Source organism: Strix aluco, chromosome 18 (assembly GCF_031877795.1).
Source record: "Strix aluco isolate bStrAlu1 chromosome 18, bStrAlu1.hap1, whole genome shotgun sequence".
In the NCBI taxonomy this organism is placed as follows: Eukaryota; Metazoa; Chordata; class Aves; order Strigiformes; family Strigidae; genus Strix; species Strix aluco.
In genome coordinates this window covers 3967067-3992691 of record NC_133948.1, presented here as the reverse complement: position 1 = coordinate 3992691, position 25625 = coordinate 3967067, and the positions used below count along the sequence as shown (strand labels likewise).

General features: G+C 41.3%; 1 protein-coding gene across 3 annotated transcripts in view; it reads left to right on the top strand.

Annotated features, from left to right (window-relative positions):
• SBNO1 (strawberry notch homolog 1) overlaps nucleotides 1-16924 on the top strand; it is a 35703-nt gene extending 18779 nt beyond the window's left edge. For all 3 annotated transcript variants that reach the window (XM_074844529.1, XM_074844530.1, XM_074844531.1), the window contains exons 13-32: nucleotides 249-402; nucleotides 1655-1837; nucleotides 2051-2148; nucleotides 2823-2974; nucleotides 3551-3748; nucleotides 4046-4216; nucleotides 4306-4475; nucleotides 5295-5426; nucleotides 6659-6794; nucleotides 7210-7322; nucleotides 7422-7493; nucleotides 7968-8067; nucleotides 8601-8675; nucleotides 8927-9073; nucleotides 9152-9246; nucleotides 9447-9539; nucleotides 9983-10120; nucleotides 10874-10950; nucleotides 11739-11932; nucleotides 12904-16924. In XM_074844529.1, coding sequence (XP_074700630.1) covers nucleotides 249-402; nucleotides 1655-1837; nucleotides 2051-2148; nucleotides 2823-2974; nucleotides 3551-3748; nucleotides 4046-4216; nucleotides 4306-4475; nucleotides 5295-5426; nucleotides 6659-6794; nucleotides 7210-7322; nucleotides 7422-7493; nucleotides 7968-8067; nucleotides 8601-8675; nucleotides 8927-9073; nucleotides 9152-9246; nucleotides 9447-9539; nucleotides 9983-10120; nucleotides 10874-10950; nucleotides 11739-11932; nucleotides 12904-13046 — 2641 coding nt within the window. In that variant the 3' untranslated portion in view covers nucleotides 13047-16924. The remainder of the gene's footprint in view (nucleotides 1-248; nucleotides 403-1654; nucleotides 1838-2050; nucleotides 2149-2822; nucleotides 2975-3550; nucleotides 3749-4045; nucleotides 4217-4305; nucleotides 4476-5294; nucleotides 5427-6658; nucleotides 6795-7209; nucleotides 7323-7421; nucleotides 7494-7967; nucleotides 8068-8600; nucleotides 8676-8926; nucleotides 9074-9151; nucleotides 9247-9446; nucleotides 9540-9982; nucleotides 10121-10873; nucleotides 10951-11738; nucleotides 11933-12903) is intronic.
• Nucleotides 16925-25625: the final 8701 nt, after the last annotated feature.

The following is a 25625-nucleotide window of genomic DNA, read 5'->3' as shown; positions in this document are numbered from 1 at the left end:
AACTATTTGAGTGTTTATACTTCTTGGGATACACTTATCACTCGTGAGGCAGGGATATAGTTTTATGTGAGGGCTAAATTTCAAGACTCCTTGATTGGATGTGTTTAAAGAAACAGTGCTGATTTTGAAAACATATTCCTTCATATTTGTAAGCATGATATTTTCTTCTAAAGTGCTTGAGGGGTTTTTTTTAACAATTCATTGCTCTTGAAAATTCTAATATTGACTTAATTTGTCCTTTATTTTAGAGGTGTTGGTGCCATGGAAATAGTTGCTATGGATATGAAGCTGAGAGGAATGTACATAGCAAGACAGCTGAGTTTTTCAGGTGTAACTTTCAAAATTGATGAAGTTCTGCTTTCACAGGAATATGTTAAAATGTACAATAAATCTGTGAAACTGGTAAGAATGCCTTTTTAAATTTGCTTTCTGTATTGAATTCTGAGAGGTTGAAGTTACTCGGTTTAAACTTGAATGCTTCTGAAGTAGTGTGTTGAGAGATGGCAATGGCATTTTCTTGTTTCGTTCTAGTGGAAAGATTTCTCCATTTAAGTCTTGGCAAAAGCTGTTAATTCTTGTTCTGAGTCATAAAAATTGTAATTTTGGGTGCGTCTTTCAGTATGTTGGCAGATCCACTGCCTTCTAGCAGTATTGCAGAGACCTTGGTCACTGTTCCCTAAGATAAAGCTGTTCACCTGTTGGTGATATTTCTGTGTTCCAGTCCTCCCCCTTTAGGCAACTGAGCTGAGAACAAGCTGCAAAACATTAGACCTGCTGCATGCACTTCATCCCAACAGCATGGTGGAGTGGTGCTTGCGGTTAAACAGTGCAGGGTGATAGTTTTAATCCTGTGGCAGATCAAACCTAAAGCCTCAGTGCTATGGTTCCCTTTAACTTTTTCATTTAATCACCCACTGGTTATCTTTTTCATGTTGTTCTTAATTGTTTTGTCTCTGTGCCTGTCTTTTTCTGAGTGCACCTTCTGCTTGTACGTTACCACTGCTGTATTAGATTAAAATTATTCCTTGGACATAGGTTAAAGTGACCAGGGTCTTTACCTGCTTAAGAGGTGCTTAAGCATGACTCTATTCATGTTCTATAGCTACAACAATTAAAATTTATCTTTGACGGATGTATAACATCAACTTCAAAACAGCACTTTTCTTTATGAATGTTGTTTAAAAGTATCACTAAAAGTATCACTAAAAGTGACACAAGTGTCCATTTAAGTGTCCAAAGCTTACTTTACCGAATCTGGAAACAATTGATATAACAAAATGTTGCAGAAATGAGGGCAGTGGGGTTTTTCTCTTTTTGTGGCTTTGCTTTATACTTAGTTATGGGCAGTGCTCTTTGCTTTCTTAACCTGAATGTATTAATGGAGAAACTAGATAATCAGAAAATACTGTGTATGTTTGCATTGGTAGCAAGGTAAATGTATCTGCTTTTCATTATGAGAGTAATTATCCTCTGAATTCCTTAAGCCATAGCTATTTTCTTTTTTGTGAGCTTTATTTGATGTATGATGAGTTTCCCTGACTTGGAGTCCCATAGTACTGTAACTTTAAACTTCTGTCATTATTTGGACACTAAACAAAGTACTTGTGTAGCCTTGAAATGTGACATGTAAAGCAATTAACGTTTTCTTCTTCAGTGGGTGAGTGCTAGAGAGAGGTTTCAACAAGCAGCTGATCTTATCGATGCAGAACAACGGATGAAAAAGTCTATGTGGGGTCAGTTTTGGTCAGCTCATCAGAGGTTTTTCAAGTACCTTTGCATAGCATCTAAAGTGAAGAGGGTGGTCCAGCTAGCTCGGGAAGAAATCAAGAATGGGAAAGTAAGTTGATCAAGACCTATTTCTAAATATCTGTTAAATGTAAAGCTATTAAATTTTACTTTTGTTTATAACGCAAATATCTTCAGATGTAGTAGTAGCATGCTTTTGTACTTTATGGTATTGAAGGTATTTAATGAGTAGAAATTCAGCCAACATAGAGACTTACAAGTCAGTCTTCTCAGTGACAATACCTTGTATTCATTTGTCCTTTAGTGTGTTGTTATTGGCCTGCAGTCAACAGGAGAAGCAAGAACATTAGAAGCTTTGGAGGAAGGTGGTGGCGAATTGAATGACTTTGTTTCTACAGCAAAGTAAGATTCCAGTTTGTTAGAACTGTCCTTTACAAAACTAATCCAGCTTAGTGTGTGTAGTAGTTTGTCCTTTCATGTGTAAAACATGCATCAGTGCACAGAGAGCTGGGTATCCTTTAGTACTGATGTTCTTTACTTAAGCAGCCTGTACATAAAATCTGACAGTATTGCTCAAGTGAACCATTGGTTAGTTCCTAGTTCTGCTGGCACTCTGAGATTGTTCTCAGGTGTGAACAGCTTGTGCTGTTCTACTCAAACTGGGAGGAGGGGAAGACTTGCCAAGTGTACACTGCATTTATACCAAAGCAAGTGACAATCATGACTTCCCTCTTTTATCAGATGAGCCAGATCCAATCCTGAGACTACCTTGCTGAAGATCTTAATAAATTAGCTAATCTGTCATTTAAGCTCTGAGCAATAAGAAAATGGCAGTAGCAATATCACTTGATACCAAAAACAAATTTAACAAGTTATAAGTAACAGTGCTGTAAAGTAAATCTCCTACTTCTAAGATGATAAATACAGTAATATGGGTGATAATTCCACAGAGTGCTTCTGTAATGGCATTCACAAGGAATAATTCTTCAGAGAAGTCAAGCAAGCTGTTAAAATGTTACAGGTTTTTACTTTAAATAAATGCAAATTTGACTGAAGAACCCTTTTTTCTTACACAGAGGAGTATTCCAGTCTCTTATTGAAAAGCACTTTCCAGCTCCTGACAGGAAGAAGCTGTTTAGCTTGTTGGGAATTGACTTGACTGCTCAAAGTAATAACAATTCACCCAGAGACAGCCCTTGCAAGGAGAACAAAATAAAGAAAAGGAAAGGTAATGCTTAAGTTCTTACACTAATGCTGTAGTGAAAATGGCAATGTTAGAGCTGCCTAAAAGTGAACTCTGGAAAAAATACGGGAAGGTAAATACCAGCACAATCACTCATGAAAGAGCGTGTATTATAAGTCTCTAAGACTTTGTTAGAAATTTCCATTAATAGATTTTAAGCTGCTGAAGCAAGATAACTTGTAAATTCTGGTTACTTCTTTGCTCAAAATTGTGTTGATCTAGTATGGGACCATATCCCAAAATGTCCTGCATGTGTCAGACCACTTCCTGATGCAGTCACACAAATAATTGCTTGCTTTTTCTTGAGGTTTGGTAAAGAGAAGCCTAATACCACCCCCCTTCCCAAACTGATTGTTATTCTTACCAAAAGTAGGTGATCATAAAGAACTCGAGAGTGAGGTCTTACTTAAAACTTAGATTCTTTTAAACGGTTCTATTTTTAAAAGTTGAATATTTTTCTAGTTTGTATGCAGTGGTGGTGAAACAAACCTCAAAAGTAGACTACAAGCTCTAAACTTAACTTTTTTTTTTCTTCTGGTGTGATGGTGGTGATGACATTAGGTGAAGAGATAAGCAGAGAAGCCAAAAAAGCTCGCAAAACCGGTGGCCTTGCAGGTAGCAGCTCTGATGAGAGTGAAAGTGAGTCTGATGCTTCTGACAATGAAGAAAGCGACAATGAGAGCTCCAGATTTTTGAGTTCTGGAGATGACGACGACTTCAACCCATTCAGAGATGAATCCAGTGAGGATGATGAAGATGGTAAGACAGTTTGTGTTCCATTAAGCAAGTGGCTGTACTTGCAGATAATAAGCATAAAGTCTTTCCAAACTATTTCAGTGAGCCAAAAATAAGAGTGTTTGATAAGCATGTAGTTTAATTCTAATGAGACTGGAATTAGTACTAGAATGCTGATTTGCATCTTCAAGTAGATTTTACACACTGGAGTTCAGACTTTTGTAAGTCACCTTTTGTAATGAGAATATAGTTTTTCAAAGGAAAGGATGAGTTTTTAGTAAATGCTTGAAACTTTTTGAAAATAATTTTATTTAACTTTAGATCCCTGGTTAATTAGAAAAGAGCATAAAAAAAATAAAGACAAGAAAAAGAAGAAAAGCATAGACCCAGATTCTATTCAAAGTGCCTTACTAGCTTCTGGTCTCGGATCAAAACGACCGAGCTGTTTCACTTCCACTGTTGGTACCACCACTTCTAGTACCAACACGTCAGGTAAGAATAAGTTTCTTTGACGTTGATTCACCTTCTTAGCAGTTAGGCAGTGAAATTCTAAATCTTAAAGAGCTTCTCTTAAATTTCAGCAAACAGTAACACAAACAGCAGCTTTGTAACAAGTCAAGATGCGGTTGAAAGAGCGCAACAAATGAAAAAAGAACTGCTTGATAAACTGGAAAAGCTGGCTGAAGATCTTCCACCTAATACACTGGATGAGCTTATAGATGAACTGGGTGGTCCTGAAAATGTTGCAGAGGTAGGCTGGTGTTCACATTTAGAAAAAAAAATGTAGGTACGTTGTCTGGCTGCAGTAAATTAGTGTTGTCATTCTTGAAGGTTGCATTGTTTTAGACAGTAATCTCAGAGATAAGAGTATAGGTTACTTTGAATGCTTCTAAATTAAAGAGAAGCTTGAAGATTGTATTAGAATATAGAGAAGAGCTCTGAATGGGTAAATGGGTCGTTTCTGAGACCTGATAGTTTCTTGTTGGGTAAATCATACTAGTTTCTCTTCTGCTTTATAGTGGTATATTTCTCTAACTGTAGTCAATTTGAAGCTGATGTATATAAAACAGAAAGCAGCTTTAGCTTGTCATCTCAGGCAGTGAAGATTAAGAACCTGTATAATAAAACTGCATTAGTAAAAAGCCTGATGAATTATTATCTCTTATGTCTTTAGCAAGCTACCTGTCTCTATCAAGTAGATACATCCTTGTGATTTAAAAGACCCTGTTAAAATCAGTGACAATCTCAGCTGTCAGTTTAGTTTATTTTCTTAGTACTCTCAGTAAATCCCTTATGGACAGTAGTACAATACTGCATCATTTCTACATAGATATGCTTTGTTACGCTTTTGATATCCTGAGTTACCTCTGAATAAGTGTTCCACGTAGCAGATAATGGCATCAACCAAAAACCAGTCCAGGTTCTCTAATGTAGTTTTGCACTTGGAGCGAATTACCAAATCTATTTTAAGGTTGGTGTATGAATAAATGACATCATTGCTTGAAGTTTTTGGTCATGTAATAATTTTGGTATTGCCATAATGAGCTTGTATTCCCTTTTATTTTTAAAGATGACAGGCCGCAAAGGGAGAGTTGTTAGCAATGATGATGGCAGCATATCTTATGAGTCAAGATCTGAACTTGATGTGCCTGTTGAAATTCTGAACATCACGGAAAAGCAGAGGTTCATGGATGGAGATAAGGTAGTCCATAAAGAGATACAATTTAGAAAAACTTGCCAGATGCCGTAGTAACTCTGTTATTCAAGTTGTGGCTCTGCCATTATCCCACAGTGACTTTTTAGGTACTATAAGTACTAGTTAGAAAGCATTTTCTATTCACTGCTGTGTGCTTTGTTGTTCAAACCAGTATGTTCAGTAGTCCTGTCTAATAGGTGGCTGTGGCGTGCTTTAAAGGTCAGGCTGTAGTTTGGGTGGCCACGGAAGCCTGTGCTTAAGAGGTGTGTACATGTCTGTCAAACTGAAAGCTAGTATCTTTAAGTTGGTCTTGTAAAACAGCATATTTCTAAAAAACAGTTAAACCCTCCACGTCTTTGATTTCTTTATCTGGATTACTGTGTACCCCTGCTTCCAAGAGGATATAATGAAATTGAGAAAGGGGGGAGACCACTGATTGACTTGGTATGAAAAATCTTTCAATGAGGGGCTGAAGGGAAAAGGAGGAGGTTGTTTACCTTAACAAGGATTGAGAAGTAATCCTGGGAAGAGTTACAGCTGTTGTCCTTTACATCGTACTTTGAAAGAAAATACTGACTGGAATAATGGTAGAATTGAAGCTGATAAAAGGAGGAAAAAAACCCAACTTTCCTATGATTTGTTTGGGACATGCTACCACAAGAGGGCAAATCAAGTCAGTGTAGCTGTTGTGTGGAACGTCTATGGTCTGTTGTTACACTTGACGGTAAATACTCATGTTCTGTAAGTGACATGCACACAGTCCAAACATTTATATTCTTTCAAGGCAAACGCGTTCAGATCCTAGAACAGCCGTATCCTCTTCCTTATACAGTATTAGCAGCGGTTTTTTGTCTTCTCTGTGTTGCTTGCTATCAGAGCAAGTCTCCCTGTGTCCCTCCCCTTTTCTTTGTGAAGTGCAGGCCAACATCAGAGAAACCTGCCCTTTGGAATGGCGAGACTGCAACATACTGCCTTTCTTCGTTTGCACAGAAAGGTGGTGTTGAAAAGTAAAGCGAAAACCACTCCTTTCACTTAAAAGTCTTTAACAAGCCTAACTGATAGGAGAACCATACGTTTTCTCCCTTCCCCCTCTTCTTGCGATAGGAAGACTAAATAACAGTGAAACCATTCCAGACCCACGTTACTAGTAACTGTAAAATTAAGGGTTTTTTAGAAACTGAAAACTGAAGTTTGATCTTGGGTTTATTGCTAACTAACAACTCCTTTCTCAATAAAAGAACATTGCCATAATCTCGGAGGCTGCCAGCTCTGGTATATCATTGCAAGCAGACCGTAGAGCTAAGAATCAGAGACGGAGAGTTCACATGACTCTGGAGCTGCCGTGGAGCGCGGATAGAGCAATACAGCAGTTTGGTAAATAACTTTTTTTGTATCCTTCCTGTAGCAAACTCAGTAATACTAACTGAATTTACTGCTAATTAATGGAAAAGAACATTGACTAAGCAACCTCTGAAGGACCCTTCCAATCTCCTTTACCAATGAACAGAATCAGCTTTATGTGTAGTCATAGCTAATAGTCTTGAAAGTTTTGAAAGAAACCTAGCAAACAAACTTAAACTGCAGCTTAGGGTTTTTTCATGTATCAAGTGTCTACGAAAGTTGACACAACTCTAGAGTACTACCTTTCTAGTGGCTGTATTACAGCAGAAACTAATTTTCAGTAGGATTAAGTCCCAGCCTTTTTTCTGTACTCTTCACAACTCATAGTTCTAGAATATTCAGTGAAGTGGAATTTGTTTAACATATGTGCTTCTACTTAATTATCCAGGAAGAACTCATAGATCCAACCAAGTGACTGCTCCAGAGTACGTGTTCCTAATTTCTGAATTGGCAGGAGAGCAAAGATTTGCATCTATAGTTGCAAAAAGACTGGAGAGCTTGGTAAGATTGTTTCAAGAAGTCTGATCTTTCATTTGAGAAAATACAGCTTAGCTTTCTTTTGAGAAAATTTGATTTAATTACAAAGGTGTGTCTTAACAGGGAGCCCTCACCCATGGTGACAGACGGGCTACAGAAACTCGAGACCTCAGCAGATTCAATTTTGACAACAAGGTGACGGTTCTATTTCTGTTGGAAAGCTCATGCTGTGGTGCTTATTCTGCAAATGACCTGTGGAGGAAGGATTTTTTTCCATCTCCTGTGATGTGTTTTACTTTTAACTGTGTTACTTTCTGATAGGAGGCCTCTTTCTGAGATAACCAGTAAATGTTCTTAATTGTTTGCAAAGCCACGTGGAACACAAATACGTGTGTAAATTACTTTTCTGCAATTGAGTACAATAAGTGAACGGTATGTGTCCTTTCAGTCACAACTGAAAGATTAATTTGGCAATTCTAATTGGAAATTAAGACTGGGCTATTTATATAGTGTAGTTTATAACTGAAAAGCTAATAACCAGTTCCTTTTACTACTGCAGAGAAAAACGTTTTATTGTGAATTACAAATACTTGTTAAACCATGTGTGCTTGGGGCTGAGGCACAAACACTGGATCACATTGTTAGAGCAGTTCTCTTTTTCTCACACAGTATGGCAGAAACGCTTTAGAGATTGTTATGAAATCCATTGTGAACTTAGACTCCCCAATGGTCTCGCCTCCTCCTGATTTTCCTGGAGACTTCTTCAAAGGTAAGTATAACTCGCTGGGTGTAATAGCTACCTTTTGTTCTCCAGTGTGCAGAAAAAGCAAATAATTTTAGAGCTGGAAAACATTGTTACTATTTAAACCAGTCAGCTGGCTCAGATGGGCTCTCACTGGATGTTATTCCTATGCACATTCATTCCTTGAATGTTGAAGTTCACGTATGAAACAAGATATGTGAACTCTCAATATAAGGCATGTTCTATATCTGTTTGGCCAAAGTATTACATACAGTTCCTTAACTTCATTTTCTCGTTATCTGTTGCAATATCTTGGTCTCCTGTGGGCTCATGTACAGTGGCATTATTAGTTTCCCCTGCCTGTGCTTCCTGGAAGGGCAGAAGGCTAAGTTCTGTCTGGCTTACTGATGCATTAGGTAGAAATTGCAAGTAACGCATTTGAGGGATGTTAGAAGTTTTGGAATTAAGTCCTGAAACAAGAATGCTAAACAAGCTGTTACTTCATTGGTTTATTTTTAGATGGCAAAGCAACTATGATTTAACTTCTTTCTTTTTCCTAGATGTTCGTCAGGGATTGATTGGCGTAGGCTTGATAAATGTAGAAGACAGATCTGGAATCCTAACGCTTGATAAAGGTATTTGTGTGTTTAGTGTATCTTTAGAATGTCACTAGGAATATCATATATCATGATAGTGGATTCCTAGCAACAGAACTGACGGTGTAACTATCTAAAAATGACTTTTTTGGAGATCTTCAGAATGGTTTCCTCATTTCTGAAAGAATGGATTTAAGTAGTCTTTTTTGAGACTTTTTGAATACTGATTGAGAGCTTGTCATCAACCTTAATCTTTGACCTAATACATGTATTTCTTATTCTTTTTGAAGATTATAACAATATAGGAAAATTTCTGAATAGAATTCTTGGTATGGAAGTACATCAGCAGAATGCTCTCTTCCAGTACTTCTCTGACACGTTAAATGCAGTTATTCAAAATGCTAAAAAGAATGGAAGATACGATATGGGCATCTTAGGTGAGTAAATCAGTTTCTCAGTACTCGTGTACTTAAGAACAGAGAAACAGAATAACTCTATCCTTCCCTTTTTTTAAGATTTGGGCTCTGGGGATGAGAAAGTAAGAAAGGCAGATGTTAAGAAGTTTTTAACTCCTGGATATTCTACCTCTGGACATGTAGAACTATACACAGTAAGTTAATTCTGTATCTTCTTTGTATGAACTAATAAAACTTGCTTGCCAATAAGTTTTTAAAATGTGGCAATTAGCTTAAGCATGTGCTGAGTGAGGGGAGGCTCCAGGCCTTTCACTGGGCCATATTTAGTGCTACAGTTCTGTAACTGGTTTAAAGTCTGTTCCCACTCAAATACCCCTGTGTGGTTCTCTTCCAGATCAGTGTAGAGAGAGGAATGTCTTGGGACGAAGCAACTAAGATCTGGGCAGAACAGACAGGTCCAGATGATGGATTTTATTTATCACTACAGGTAAGATTCTTTTGTCTCTTGGATTATGCTCGGAGAAGTTTTTTGGGGGCTAACCAAATACACCGTCTCCTCTGAAAAATTTACTGTTCAGTTTTGCAAAATGCTTTCAATCTTACATTAAAATTCATGTTGTTTGCTTCCAACGCTAAGTATGAAGCACTCCTTTTTAGCTGTTCAGGATATTTTCTGATAGGAGTGTGAGCCCAAATTAATAGCTCTTATTTAAAGCTGCATCAAGAAACCAGATGCTGTTACTGTAAGGAAGAGTTGAGGTTGATGTGCATCAGTGGTACTGTCTTGTGAAGGTGTCCTTATTACTGGGTGTCTCACTGTACACACACATGCACTATTACTCTGTAAAGAACATGGTATGGAATCACCGAAGGTAGATACTGTCAGCATGTTTAAACTTACAAAGTTTTTGGTTTGCCTGTCTTTTCCAGATAAGAAATAACAAGAAAACCGCTATTCTAGTAAAAGAAGTGAATCCTAAAAAGAAGCTTTTTTTAGTATACAGACCAAATACTGGGAAACAACTCAAACTAGAAACATGTGCAGACCTGAAAAAGAAATATAAGAAGGTAACCATTAAAATTATGCTAGTTTTAAACTAGCATAAAAATTAAAACACATTTCTCTTCAAATTTTTCTAAATTTAAGGACTTTCTTTTTCTGGTATTTGTGTATAATTCCAGCAGTCAAAAACTAGGTGTATATTTCCAGAGCAGAGCTTATATTTGGGTCTTTCTAACTGGGTCTGTAGGATTTCTGTATTTCTATATCTAAAGCTTTCTGAATATAAATAATCTATGGTGTGGTAACATAAAATGAGGTTTTTTTAGGGTCTAGCAAGGAAAAGTCTTGCCTCTGTGTAAGGTGTACAAAGCTGCTTTTAAACAAGCAGCTGTGTATGGTGTGTTCTAGCAATGATCCTGAAGCTTCAGCTGTTGGCTGATGACATTTTAAATACTGTAGTGGATTATTTTGTTGAGAGACTGGTAAGATACCTAACAGTTCTCTTAAACAATTCTATGGTGTTGAATTTTTAAAAACTCGAGGAAACTCTGAGATCAGGTTCATTATCAGAAAGCTCTGAGATTCTGCTATTCTCATTACTGAGGTTGTGCTTTGTTCAAGCGTTCTGCTCATCCTTCGAGATGGCATTTCTATTGAATAACCTCAAATTATAATAATGGAGGATAACGTACCTCTCTTCACCATTCTAATGTTGGTGCTCCCTCTTTTCTGATAGTAATGACCAAATAGCTTTTGTTCTATGCAAGTCTGGATGTGTTTTACTTTGTCATTATTCTCACTTTGAATGACTTTTCCAGGTACCTTCTGAAGATGCTCTGCCACACTGGTTAGAGCAGTACAATTCTTCTGCGGATACCTGCACCCATGCTTATTGGTTAGTATTTGTATGCCCATAGATCCTTTAACATGAACTGTTTACCTAAACTGGTTTATCGCTATTTCTGTTTTGCTCTTCATGTGAAATCTTGTGTTTCTTGCTTAAGAAAAATTGTCACGTGACCAGTCAAATGACCTAACCTTTGAGTGGAAACACGAAGCTTTGCACTTGCCCTTAAAGTCCTAATATATTAGGTGAATGCTAATGTATAAATTGCACTCCAGTAGAAGTATAATGACCTAGGAGTAGCTTGAGCTTTAAGTGTCTTAATCCTGATCTATTATTGTGGTTGGATAGTTCAGATGTTGTTGAGAGAGGGGTGGGAATATTTATACTTCATGTAGAGATGAGATAGATGTCACAAACAGCTGTTCTTGTGCTACCTCCTCTGTGTCTGACTCAGCAGCTGATGTCTTAATTCCTGAGGAACAGCATAACTGCTAGAAGTTTCAGATTAATATTGGAGCTGCTGAAATACACTGATCAGATACCAGTGTAATATGTAGCAGATTTGGGTTCTTGGGTGACCTAAATGACTGGTATCATTTGGCTTAAAGTTCTGTCTGTACGTTTTGAAGATGCTGTCCTAAATAGGCCAACACTTCTCAAAGCTTTACCACTAGAGGCCTGCTGTGGATAAAGTATCCTTCCCTTATTTACTGTGTACTTGCAGTCCTCACTCAACTCTTGATACATGTTAAATAACTTCAAGTCTCACTTTTAATTGAATGGGCTAAGTTCTGTTTGCAGAATTCCTTTGAAAGCTTCTTTTCTCTCTATTGTAGGAGAGGCAATTGTAAGAAGGCAGGCTTGGGATTAGTTTGTGAAGTGGGACTCCGCTGTCGAACTTACTACGTCTTGTGTGGTTCAGTATTGAGCGTCTGGACAAAAGTAGAAGGCGTTCTAGCCTCTGTGAGTGGTACAAATGTGAAAATGCAAATAGTGCGTCTAAGAACAGAAGATGGGCAGAGGATCGTAGGTAAGTGGCTTGTCTGCCTCTTTATTTCCATCTTTAAGTAGAAGGTAGTTCTGACTTTCAGGTCAGACCGTGTTGAGTCTCGTGTAGGAGACTTCTTTATAAAGATGCTTATAAAAGAAAAGGCTTGTCATTGTGTGTTGGGGAGGGGCAGAAGTACAGCTGTTGAAATCTGCATTGGCAGTACAAACGCTGTTTTGAGTCAGGTTAAAGGAGGAAGACATTTTTTTCAGCCAGGCTTTGGAATGCTTATTCTCTCAGTTCTTTCGATTTACAAGGAACAAAAATGTCATATTTGGCCTGTTCCAGCCAAGCTACCTTTGAAACCATAAGGGCTCAGCTTTTTTCCCCCACTTCTGGCAAAGAATAGTAAGCACTTGAAATAGTTGTTTTCATGGTTTTTAGGCTACTGAAAGTCAAGTGTAATCAATAGTAGATTGACTTCAAGATGATGATGTTATTTCTTGTTGCTAAACTTCTTAGGGAAGCCCTCATAGTGGGTACCTCAGAGGCTGAAATCTCTTTTTTTTTTTTTTTTTAAAATGTGGAGTTCCTGTGGATGTGTGGTATCATGGCAGCTCTGGCTCTAGTAACAGTTTTCTAAGATGTTGAAACTGTATAAGTTTTTTTTCATATTTTAAACTTTCATGGTGGTGTAACTTCTGTGAGGTTAGAAAAGCAACAATAGCTGACTTTGGTTTTATGTTGCAGTGGGTAACATAAGAATAATAAAACTTGTCTTTAGGGGCAGAATGGCAACTTTGTATTACTTCATGACCTAAAGGACCTAGTGACTCCTGAAGATAAACCTCTCAGTGAGAAGCAGAACTTGTAGCTGTGCTTGATTAGACTTGACATTGGAAATGGTTACTGTTGACTGTTGCGTTAATTAAACGGTGGAATCGTCAGCCTGAGGTTTTAATGAACAAATTGTTGGCATGCTTATGAAACAACTGATTTGTTGCTGTTTTCAGGTTTGATCATTCCTGCAAATTGTGTATCGCCCCTTGTAAACCTCCTGTCAACGTCAGACCAGTCTCAACAGCTTGCAGTACAACAGCAGCAGATCTGGCAGCAGCATCACCCGCAAAGCATCACCAACTTCAACAATGCATAAGAGGACAAACTACAGGTGTTGACTTTGGTGTTTGAGGAAAAGGCTGTAAAAGCATATCACTCGCATAAAAATCAGGGACAGATTCCAAAGAAATATAACTTTTTCAGTTCAGTTGTGTGCTCTCAAATACTTTGGGAATAAAGAGATCTAAAAAGGTTGGTAGAACTGAAAGCCAGCAGTTGTTTATGGTGGTGCATCTGTCTTTCCTTATGCTCTCTGTAGTGCTTCCTGTTTGCTTTTACTTTTGGCCTTTTAAGCTACAAACCACAATTTGTTTGAAAATGCTTGAAAATCCCCAAGCAGGCTTTATTTTTATCTTGTCATACAGTGCTCAGGGTTTAACGCAGTGCATCAATGCCATTGCTGTGGGAGATATCCTTGAATGCATGTATTGAGTATATATATAGAAAATATATATTGGGTTTTTCTCTTCAATTTATGAGTTTATAAAAGCATGAAACCTAGAGGTTGCACATCATGCATTCAGGTTCCTTCCCAGTTTCTGTTTGACAGTGCATGTCTCTGGAAACGGGCATGGACAGGATAAACACACAAGACAGGAATTCAGAGAGAAACACAATCTTAGTTGTACAGCATTGGTTATTGCATTTTTATAGTGTTTATACCCAGGTGTTGCATTTTTTCTGGTTCTCTCCTGGGGGTTATATATTTGAGTCTACAACATGTTCTTTTTGTGATAAACATCTTAAATTAAAATTAGTTCATTTTTAATGTATTAATGGTATTCCTAATGTGTACTGCAAAGATGGCTGGATGCCTATTTTCCTTAAATTGAAGCATTTCCTTAATCCGAGGTGGTTATGGAAACTTAAGTGCAAATTCACTTCCATCTCGCATACAATCTTATATTTTTTACTTCATTAATGTAATTTAATTTGTCACTTGTAAGATGAAACCTTACTTGAGCTGTAAATTAGAGAATGGGAAACACTTGAGGGTTCCGCTGTATGTGCTGTTTCTGTTACCCAGTAACTTGAATACTGTTTAATATGTTGTAAGACATTGTAGAGTTTATCTGGAGCTGTTTAAAGAAATTGTAATGTACAAATGTGAATAGTCACTTATCTATAATATGGGTAAGTTTTGTTTTGCCTATAATAGTAGATGTTTATAAGAAAGTGAAGGACAATGTTTGTCATTTCTTGCTTGCACAGGTTGCACTATTGAAAAATTGAGATTGTATAAACCTGTCCAAAAAAACTACAAGATAATGATCTTGTAGATGTCAAATAAAAGTTATTGTACTAACAAGAAGTGGAGTCTTGTTTAGGCAATCGCTGTATTCCAAAAAAACTAACAAGTCTGTACAATTGGAATTCGACAGGACTTGGCATGTTCCAGTCTGCTTTAACCAGGCTTCTGTCTTGCAGTCCAAGTATCTCAGTTGAACTCATTAATTAATAAGGCAAGAAGTAAACTGTGTTTAAACCTTGACGCATATTTTAAGTAGGGGTCACCTGACAGAGCAGCACTCCACTGTAGTGTATGGCACTTCTGTAAACACTCAGTGAGCCAGATGCAAGTGTCACAAAAGAGTTTTTCCATAAGTAACGGGGCCAGAAGTTCCACAACTTCAGGCTGAAATGAGCTCCCTTACGTGAATTATTTCGCTTGAGGTTCTGTTGACGCTGCCTGCGCCGACACGCCAGTGCGGTAACAGAGCACCTGCTTGTTGGGGGAGGCAGTCAGCCTGCTGCCCTCAGCTCCCGGGCTGGAACGGGCAAGGGGATGGGACTAACTGGAAACACAGATCCAGAAGAAATTGGCACCCTCCCTCTTGCCCTAGCGCCTGCTACGTCTCTGTAAAGTGCTTGTAATGCAGGTGGTAGGTGCGGGGGGAGATTTTTAATCCTCTGGTAGTAAGTGCTGTGACACCAGTAGGAGCTGATGGTGCCCTGGAAAACTCTAGCCCACAGACATGGTGTGGGGGAGGATGTTCATGTGTTTCGTACCCACCGTTGGATGTATTTGGCATCCATTCCAGGAAGAGTGATGGGATTTTGAGAAGTATGTTGACCAATTACTATTGCAGCAGATAGTGAACCAAATAGCTAGTAACAGCAAGCTGTGTGTGGACTTTGCTCTCTTTTTTTAAATTATTTGGTGTAGAAACTTCTACCATCTGTGATGGTAATGTATTATTTTAGATCTTAGTCCTTAATAAGATGGTCCTAGAAGTAGTAAGTTCACAAATAGTGATTTTTTTTTTTTAAAAAAAACTTTTAAACAAGTCATTATTTAAATACACTTCAGTTCCTAAGTGTTCTTTTCAGGCTGTTGTGCTAACTTTGGGAGGAGCAAATATTGGGTGTTCTCAGTATTGATAACCAAATCACACGATTTTGGGAGTTCATAGCATATGCTGTTCCCTCACACCCTCTTAAACTTCCCATGGACTCTTGTCCTCTAGAGGGAAAAAAACCTGATGGTAGTTAGAAGATCCATAAGAACAGTTCCCATCCCACAAACCCTTCCCCCACTTGCTCTCCTTTGCCTGCTCTCTGCTCCTTGCCACCATCACTGCCTTGGCATTGTCACTCAGCTACTAACACATCTGCATCCACAGCTCTGGAGTGTTATAACATCTTAAAAGTTAACATCCAAAAAAAGCCTTCAAGCTACAGAAATATCTTCTCTCTTGAAAATTCCTGCTTGGTGGTTGGGGTGTGGTTTTCTGGTAGTAGTTTGTTCCTTGCATGAGCTGCTGATAAAGCTTGGGGGAGAAAAAGGAATATAAATAGCACTGTGGATGGGATAAGGAACAGCTATGCGGTATCCTCTTGCAGCACTGCCCGTAAGACAAACATCCTCGCGGGGAGGAAAAAGGAGAGACCAACTGTCATGTCATATAAATAACCAGGCTAGGCAAGAATGTATTCTTCCTACTTGTGGGGCATTGATCTGCTTCGTACAAATCACCATCTGAAATGGACAGAGAATTTATAAAGGATAGATGTCTCCGATAACAGGGGCGAAGCTAAACATAAAGTGGTAGTAATTTCTGTACTGCCTGAGTTTTGGAAGCGTGCTGTAGAAGGGGAAGATACATTTAAGCTGATTTGGGAATTGAAGGGATAAAATTTGGGCTTTTCTTTTTTAAACTGTCCCTTGACAGCAACTAAATTTTGACTTGTTAACTAGTTTCATACTTAAGATACGTCTGACACAGTAAATGCAATTATAACCCACTAAAACCCCTCTGCACAGCAGGTTTTCAAATTTTTTTTCCAATTGCTGTATGGTCCATTGGGAACACACACCTCTTGTAAGGACTTAAAAGTTCCCCGAAGATGCTAGTTGTCTAGTCAGTGTGTAGTATTTTCTTTGTAAATGAAGAAAGCTCTGCAACCTGTAAACATTTGTCAAGTGAATTATCAAGGGGTTTTTGTATTTTTCTTTTGTGTTTGGAATAAGCTTCATTCAGATCCCATCGCAGTCTGTACATATATAGAAAGAGTATGTATGTATATAGAGATGTTAAAGGCTACTGAATTATTGAATGTAAATAACTCTTTGTTTTCCTTTGTGTTTGTTTTCTTCATGACCTTCCCAAGATGTATTCCTATTTTCTCAACCTGCCAAACAGGCAGTTTGTGTGTACTTTGAAATATATATAGCATATATAAACTTCCAAGGGATGTGTGCATACATTGTAGATGTTATATGTTGTCATCATTTTTTTCAAAACTATCAATTGTCTGTCTTCCATGATCCTTTTGATGCTATGTGGTTTTATTCTATATTTTTAGTGTTTAATGCATTTTGTTGAGAGAAATGGATTTCTAATGTCTTTCAGTGACCGGTACTATCCACTTCTTAGTGCCTGTATAAGAGAGAAACAAATGTTTGAATTTTCATGTAGTTTGTTTTCTTTAGTCTTTTCAGTGCGTTTCAGATCTTGAGCTTTAATCCTAAATACATTTCCATTTTCTTCCTAGTATCTCTAGTTGTGCATTCAGTGAGCTCCTACAATACAAGTTCTAGAATTAAATGCATCGGCAATAGCACCTGCCCACTGTCCTAACAATGTAAAAGTTGTAGAGTATTTCCTGGGAAAGTTTTGAGCTTCATGTAATGTCTAAATGTGCAAAATGGAGGTAGTGGAACTTTCCAACCTTTGAAAAAATGGTGCGTATTTTTAGTTGCCAGACAAAAATACATATTTTTATAGGAAAGTTAGAGGTTAATGAGAAATCCCCTTAATTGTCTGTTTCTTATTTAGCCCTTAAGCTTTCAGCAGTTGTCACACAAGTTTTGCCCTTCCCCTCGTGCTGGGAAGGACTCTGTCCATACAGTTGTTTCCTGAATTAAGTGGTTTGCAAAGTCTGTTGACTGGAGAGTCATGGCAAGAAAAGTCCAGCTGCAAATAGCGACAAAATACTTCTGGTAGTTTCTGTGGTCAATACGAGCTTTAACAATGAATGTGGAGACATAACGGAGGCGTCTTTGTCATGTACTGGCAGCTGCAGTGTATGGTTCAGTGTCACAGGCTCTCATGGTAAAGACTGACAAAGTTGGCAGAAGTAATAAAGCAACGCAACCGCAAACACGCCTGAGTGCAGAATGAGCCATGGGAAACCTCCGGGGCTGGCGCTTCAGCTGAGAGCTCTGTTGGCCTCATTCGATGCTTAGGTTGTATATTGAGTTTGAGAAGCAACAACCCTCTTTTTTGAGGAGAAAAATGTGAAGGAGGGAGGAAAAGCCTGGAAATACCCGTGTTTCTCAGCCACAGTTACAACAGCTGAGGGCAGATTGCCTCTAAAAGCTTATGCTAAAGAGAGCGATAAGTAAAAACCTAGCAAGAACTTACTCGATCTCACGTGTTTCGCTATTAATTGGTCCAAAGCAATTTTTGAGTGAATGAAACTTGAGGCAGTAATAAGATTCAAGAATAGGAACTGGACAGGTTTAAGCTGAGGGCAAAACTACTTTAAAGAATTTTTTGCCTGCTGTGTCTGTGTCGTGAGCCAATACCACAAGTTTTTGTCAAAGCACACGCCACGCGTGTAAAGGACGCTGATGTTTATTTCCAGAAGATGTCTGCGCGGAGAGGACAGCCGGGACACAACGGGTCTGGTGCGCTTCAGCAGGCAGCTTAACCAATCCAGAGATACATTCAGATTTAAGCAATGTCTTTCGTTTATAAAAGTTCTGCAGTGCTTAAATAGCTGAATCAACGTGTTCAGTTTTGTAAGTTTGACTAGTGTTTCTGAACTTCGTTGCGCTTGGGGCGTAACTTTAATGAGACGGGTCACCTGCGAAAGACGAGTTTTCCTGTACGTGATTTGCACTGGGAAGCGTACAGAGACATTTCTCCCGACATTTCCGATTACATACATATTTATGTATCTACTTTACGATTTGGAGAGGATAACCAGTAAAATGCCAGATTCATTGCAGGCACATAATAGCATTTTTATTTGCCAAGTCATTTGATCTATTTTTCAGTCATTGACATCAAGTCCCACAGCCTACTGAATTTTATTTGAGGTGGGTGTTCACTGCCTCAGCATCTTTCAGCGATCCTGTGGAGGGGCTGTGCCGCACCCCTGCAATAACTTTTGCTGTGAGACTACCTCTGTGCGAGGGATATGCTATTTTTTTAAAGTAGGACTTCGCTATTAGTACTTTTTCAGTCTACACCTTTAATAGTCCAATGTCACAGAGTGCCAAAGGCACGTAACATTCAAGATTAATTGTATGTCTTCTTTTTACTGCCTGCTCTAATTGGAAACCTTTGCCAACCTTAAAGACTTCATCCTCCAGCGCAGTATTGCGCTGCGTGTCCCTGCGTTCTCCAGGGGAGCGGACAGTTCCTGCCCACGCCAACTGTCCTCACGCAAAGTGACAGAACTTTGAGTGCCCGGCAATAAAATTAATGTTTAACAACGTTTAGAAAGATTTATATGCACCAAAATGGCAAACTGTGGAACTTGATGAATTCTGTATTGAGTTCTTTTTTTTTTAGTAAAAAAATGTTAAATAAATTAAAGCGATTACTACTTTGTTTTTTTTTTTTTCCCTTTTAATTGTGGAACCACGTAGGTTGTTTATGCTGGAACGCCTTTCAGCAATACTTCTGCATCCATTAAACACATTCATTGTCACTCCGTTTTAGGATCCTTCAGTCTAGTAGAAGTCATGTTTTAATAATCCAAACATCTCTTCTTTCAATCCTCTTAAATACCTGGCACTTAACCTGGTTAATTTCACTGGTTAATTAAACTGACTTTATTGGTAGTTAAGAGCAGATTCATGATGTTCTCTGAATGCTGATTGTAATGATCTTAAGAAAGGGAGGAGAGTTTATAAAAACTGTATCAAGATTGGAAAGTATCAACTTCTTCATATTTTATGCATAGCATGCAAATATCTTTCCTTTATCCAAAGAGTGAGTTTGGGATAAACAGACTAATCTAATCTCATTTTTGTAAATCAGTTTATAATGACTTTTACTCTCATTCTCCCCAAATCTGGAAAAGTGATGATGCCAAGTTCTCAGCAATAAACGAAGATGCCCAAACCTCAGAATTTAATTATTCATTTTCATAAAGCAGTTGACTTTGTTCTGTAAAGGAGAAATATCTTGAGAGGTTTAGGTTGGCTTTTCTCCAATATGTAAATAATACACCTTAAAAATGCCAGGCAGGCAGCTCGTGAGCTGATGGCTTCTACCTTTGGAAGTCTAGGTCTGGTTTATATGTTCCTTCCTTCCACATTTATACGGTGGAAGAATTGAGTGTGCCTGCTAAATATACAATGAATTGCAGGGCATGAAACAGAGATCTGTATCAGCTTAGCCAGAGTGACTAAGTTAAATCATAAACCAGGGTGCAAGTGATTTAGTTACTCCTGGGTAAGATCTCCCCTGAAGTTTCTTGTAGTGAATAAAAATGTAGATGTGAGCAGTGAGACGGTGAAGATCTGAGCCTGCAGCTGGTCTCTGCAAACCATCCCCAGCGTTACCCTCCCCGTGCAGGAGAACTGGGCTCTGGGAGCGGGCAGCGCTGCTTCACACAGGCAGCGCTCAGGATTGGGACTGTCGTAGCGACAGCTCCTGCCTGCTTTTGTGAGGGGCCCCCCAGTTCTCCCAGTCGCCCCCCGTTCAGGCCTTGGTGCTGCAAGACAGCTGCTGAGCCACGTGTGTCCCACTGGCCCTTTGCTGCTTTCCAGGGTGGACTCAAGCGAAACGCTGGTGTTGTCTCCCTTCTCTGGCAAGAGAAAAGCATGTCCCAGGCCTGCACGCTCCTGGGGAGGATGCCACGGCCTGGCCTGCCCTCCTGAAAGCCCTTTTGGGCAGGTGGACCACGCTTCAGGGCCTCGGGGGCTCTGCCTTTGGCTCGTGCCTCAGCCGTGCTGTGTTCGATCGCTGGCAAGTCTCAGCTTCAGACTGCACTATTTAAATAAATTAGAGACGACGCTATCTCCTGTGACGAGCGTCTGCCAGGGCTGTAAATCCTTCACATCCGGGATTGTCCCTCCCTTTCTCTGCGCACACGTAGAGCCCCCGACGGGGCCAGCGCGGTGACTACCAGGCTGTGGTGCCCGCCGGGGCAACTGGCTGGCCAGCGGCTCTGTGGGGAACACCCATGGGGTGTCTGGTCCAGAGAGATTTGGGGGGACCCCACGGCCTCCACTCTTTGCTTTTGTAGGGGGTGAAGAAGGGGTTCGTAGGCAGTATTACAGGGCAGTAGGCTGTTGCTGTCACTCTTCAGGCAGATGTTTAGGCGGAGTTTGATTATTTGGTTGCCTGAAAATACTTTGCATTTCCAAGCCCTATCGCTGTGAGCATCACCCTGTCCCACGGCCTCCGCTGGGAGAGTGAAATCCAGCAATCGGCACTGCAAGACTCCGTATGCACACACTCACTGAGCGTGGCTCTGAGGCTTTCACACCAGTGATCCTCATACGCGGACACCAGCTCAGCAAGAGACATCTTCATAGCTCTCACTTCTGCATCAAGTGGTGTCCTGGGGCGGGAGCTCAGCAGATGTGTGAGACTCATCCTGGCAAAAGCCGTGTCTGAGGCTCTGGCCTGGGTGAGGGAAGGAAGTGCCGTGCCTGGCAGTGTCAGCCGAGGGCCGTACGGCGCCCGACCAGAGACCACCGGGGAGCTGCCCGAGCCATGCACTGCACTCTGCCAGACTGTGCTGTTGTGTCGCTGCGATTTACCCCCCGTTTTTCCTCCTTCCCCCATCTCTCTGCTCTGTGCTCTTCTCCCCCCTGAGTTGTTGTGAAGCTCCACATTCCTTTCCTCACAGTCATTTCCATTTTCCAGCCCTGGGCTTTGCTTCCACTCTCTCCTCCACTTCCTTTGCTCAAATGACCAGTAACAAAACAATTAGGGATGCTCCCATCAGGCTTTACAGTTGGTGTCGAAATGAGGCTATGGGGAGACAGAGGTGTCTGTGCCTCTCGATTATTTGTTTCAGGAATACGTCACTGGTTTGGTGATACTTGGTTTGCACTTGGAAGGCTTTCAGTGAGGCTTGACCCCAATGTGTTCCTCCAAAATGTAATCTGATTCTGCAGCCGTTGCAGGTGTCACATGGACGCTTATTTCACACGGACACAATTTGATGAAGGCGTTTGGGTGTTTGTCACCAGCCTGCATACGGGAAGCACTTCAGGAGAGCCAGCACTTGGCTTCGCTGTGGATTCCTCCGCTCCTGGACGCAGAGCAGGTTCAGGAGCTTTCCCAGACAGGGCTGGGATGAAAGCAAGTCTCTGAGCCTCCTCTGCCCCAGCCAAAGGGTGGGGTATTCCCTGCCCCGGGCCCGCAGCCGCACAGGGCGGGAGGCAGAGGCAGGGCCATGCCGCAGCCCAGCAGCCCAGCGGTGCCAGCTCACTGCGCCCTGGGCCGGGCCGCCCTCCTTGGCACGGCCTTCAAGGGCTCAGGAGTGGGAGGGTAACCAGAGTCCAGCCCGCAGGGCAAGAAGGGAGAGTCCTTCCAGGCAAACTGAAGGAATCGAGCAGGGTGGAGCGCTCGTTTGTCTGGAAAGACGATGCAGGGAAGCCCTGTAACGTGGTGGGGATAACGTGATAATCCATCCCTGCAAGCAATGGCAAGGAAGGAGGAGCCCCTTGGCCTGAGCCCCCGGCTGGGCAACCCGCCTGGCTTCAGCCCACGCCGGGCAGGGCAGGGCGAGCTCTGCTGCTGGCTGAGGGGGGCTCAATAGCTTTATTTGCCTGTTCCTAACAAGCAAAACGAAGCTGTTTCCTTTCTGCTCTTATTTTCTTTGCTGGTTTTCATCGGAATCTGGGCTGGTTTTGATATTGGTGCCTGGTGCTTGTTTGCCTGGCAAACTGCAAAGAGGAAAACTCTCATTAGAGAGATTCCAGGCCTGTGCTTTTGTGCTGAGGGCTTGGAAACTTCTCATTCCCGCTCTGTGGTCCTCCAGGGAGACCTCTAGCTGGAGCAGGAAAGAGCAGGCTTGCTACTCCCGCTATCTCAAAGGTAAACCCAGAGTAGCATTAAGCCCTCTTTATCTTAAACATTTCCAATCTCTTCCAACAGCTTTACAGGTGCTATTTGCTTTTTCTCCTTCTGGTACACGCCATCTCTAAGGCAGAACGTCCCCCTCAAAGATGGAATGAGCCTGGAATCGGCTCCTCAGCCCATAGGGCAGCACCCGCGCGGCGATGCTGAGCAGCTGTCTGCCTGGCAGGGCTGTTCCACTTGGCAGCCAGACAAAGGACTCAGGAGTAGGAGGAAAACAAGGCTGGGAGGGAAAGTCGCTCCAGATAATACGACATCTGGCCTGGGAGGAACCATCTGAAAGTGGGGAGCAGGGCTAGGCTGGGAAAAAGTTTGTCTTGGATAAAATTGGGAGAATTTAAGGGGAGAGCCTGTCTAGAATAGGCATCCAAACTTCGATCCGAAATTGTTGCAAGCCTGTCTGCTGACGTGGGCCAGGCGGTGGGAGAGGATTTCCTGGGGCCTGGCTCATGGCTGCTGCCGCAGCGCTTTTGGCTTTGACACTCTCTGTATCGCAGCCCCCCTTGCAGAGGGTCTCAGAGGGCTGTTTCCTGCGAGAGGGGGAGCAATCCAGAGCTTCCAGGGGTATTTTGAAGTGTGAGAAGAAAAGGCAATCGGGTAGAGCTGGATTTCTATTCAGGATTGGGTGTTTCTCATGCATTTTGGTGACAATGGGGCAGTAAGCAGCAAACATCAGCCAAAAAGCACATCACCAAGGGACAGCAAGGGCTGTCAGCTTCCTCTTGGGAACAAAAGGAGCAAGAGAGAAACCTTGTACCATCAGTAGAAAGCAGTCATAGGGACCAGAGACAGGAATGTAAGGAAGGAGCTGTAGCAAGGTGATAAGAAGGGAGCAACAATGGTGCCAAAAAGGATAAAATGCATAATTTTCCCCTCTGTGCCAGTGTCCCAGACAGCCCCAGGAGCATATGAGGTGTCCCTGGAGCAGGGCCTGAGGAAGGAGGTGTTCTGCACCAGGAGGCACTAGAGCATTACAGTCCCAATAAGAAAGGTACTCAGCTCTGTAAAGTATCTTTTAAAATGCTGTTTGTTAGAGCTGACACTCACTTGCCTCTACCACTTGTGCTCTTCAAAGAGGTTAAGCCTGCCTTCACTTAAGGCTTAATAGGCTTCATTTTCAGCCTAGACCTACCAGAGATTTTTCACTTCATTTTGGGTCATCATCTTAGTTGTAGCACAAGAGAGCAGTCTGGAGACTTACAGATTAAATTAGTGCTCAGAAACTTGTAGGTGCCTCTATGATTATTTTATGTATGATGCTGGATCCCTAGAAATGTGGAGATAAGTATTTGAACATAAACTCCCTCCAGAAAAAGGAACAAACTTCCCATCTCTTTCTCCTTGCTGCTGCACAGGTCTCTGTGGTGGGTAAAGGACAGTTAGAACATCCCCAAGTCACTCAATTCATTAAGCCTGACAACAATTAATTACATCAAAATTAATGCGCAAATGTAATCTTTTACACATGTCAAAGACACGCCAGGAAAAAACAGGGTCTTGCCATGCCATCTTTACTTCTTCTCATTGCTGATTTAATCCAAGATGATAAGAAACAAGCCCAGTTTGCGCTCTCCATTTGCAGGTCTCCAAGAGCGTTAGTTACAGCACAGCTCTGCAGACACTGATGGCTATTTAGCTTTATTTCCAGCTAGAAGGGGACAAACAAGTTTGTCTTAAAACATGGCCCAAGGCCCCAAGCTCTACCACAGAGAGTCATCCTGACAACCACCTACCAGTGCCTTCCAACATCACACTTTGCATGTGTATTCTTACACCCTCGCCAGAGGGGTACGGCATCCAACCTCACAGAGTTTTGGGAAGGGAAAACCTCCCTGAGACCAGCCAGAGCTTGGCTAAGCAGGGGCTGGAAGGCGCACTCTGTGGAAACACTGGCTGCTGAGTATTCCCAGTGGTTTGGGAGGAGCAGAGGTGAGAAAGTCAAACCAGGAGAGGGAATAGAGAAAATAGAAAGAAAAGAAAAAGAGGAGTGAGATGGTGAATGCTGTGGAACTTACACAACTGAGAAGAGGCAGCTGTACCTGGAAAATATATCATCTGCACTTGCAGATGACTGAAGATACAGGCACCTCTTACTGTCCACCCTCCCTTGCTGAAAAACATAAGCACCCACATTTATTTCCAAGTTATCTCTTAGCGTGGAGAAGGCTTGAAAATGTCACATGTGTGATAAAATGGCTCTGCTGTATTTCCTGCTGTATGACTTGGCCACTTGGTGATTAAGAGCTGCTTTTGCTGTCAGTAAACAAGACTGTGCCATCAGTCTGCAGAGCAGGGACCTGCGGCTTGCTGCAAACAGCCTGGAGCATGCATGCTGCTGGAACTGTAGTCGTCGCACTCGATGCAGGGTTTGCATGTGCAGAATACAACTCTCAGCGGTGCAAGCCGTGTTTGTGGCATAAAACAAGTTTAAACTGCAGGCAGCCCCTCTGAGGGAGCTCGAATCTGTGGTCACCCCGCTAAACTGTCGGCGCAGGGCCCAAGCACGGTGGTGGTTTTATTCTTGTGGCCACACCTGGTTCAGAATAACTGAAATGAATCCACAGAGCACATGGCAGATAGGAAGAACTTGTAGGAACTTCCGACCCAAGTCAACTTCAGCAGCGTCTGCAAAAAAACCAAACAAGAGGCAGCTAGTAAAGTCTAGTTGAAGCTAGTAAACTAGTTGAAGCTTACATGGCACCTGAGGCCAAGCAGTAAGGTACCAGGGTCTCGTGTCTTGTGCCACCACTGCTACCTGTGCCCAGAGAACTGCAGAGCAGAGGTAAAATACTGAGATGTGGTACTGCTGGGTTCCTGCTTACAGGACAAATAATCTGGCCCTACAAGCCTCACCATCTCATCAAGCCTTCCCCTCACAGTTTGCTTCAAAGCTCAGTGTCTTGTGCTGAAAAAAGGATAATCTTTACAGGATCGTTTCCTTATCCCCCCCCGCTTCCTGGAATACTGTATATTTTGAAGCTGTCATTATAAAACCCAAGCAAAACACAGGGGATCTTGTTCTTCACAGTGTTGCTCTGAGCACAGTTTTGTAGAGTTGG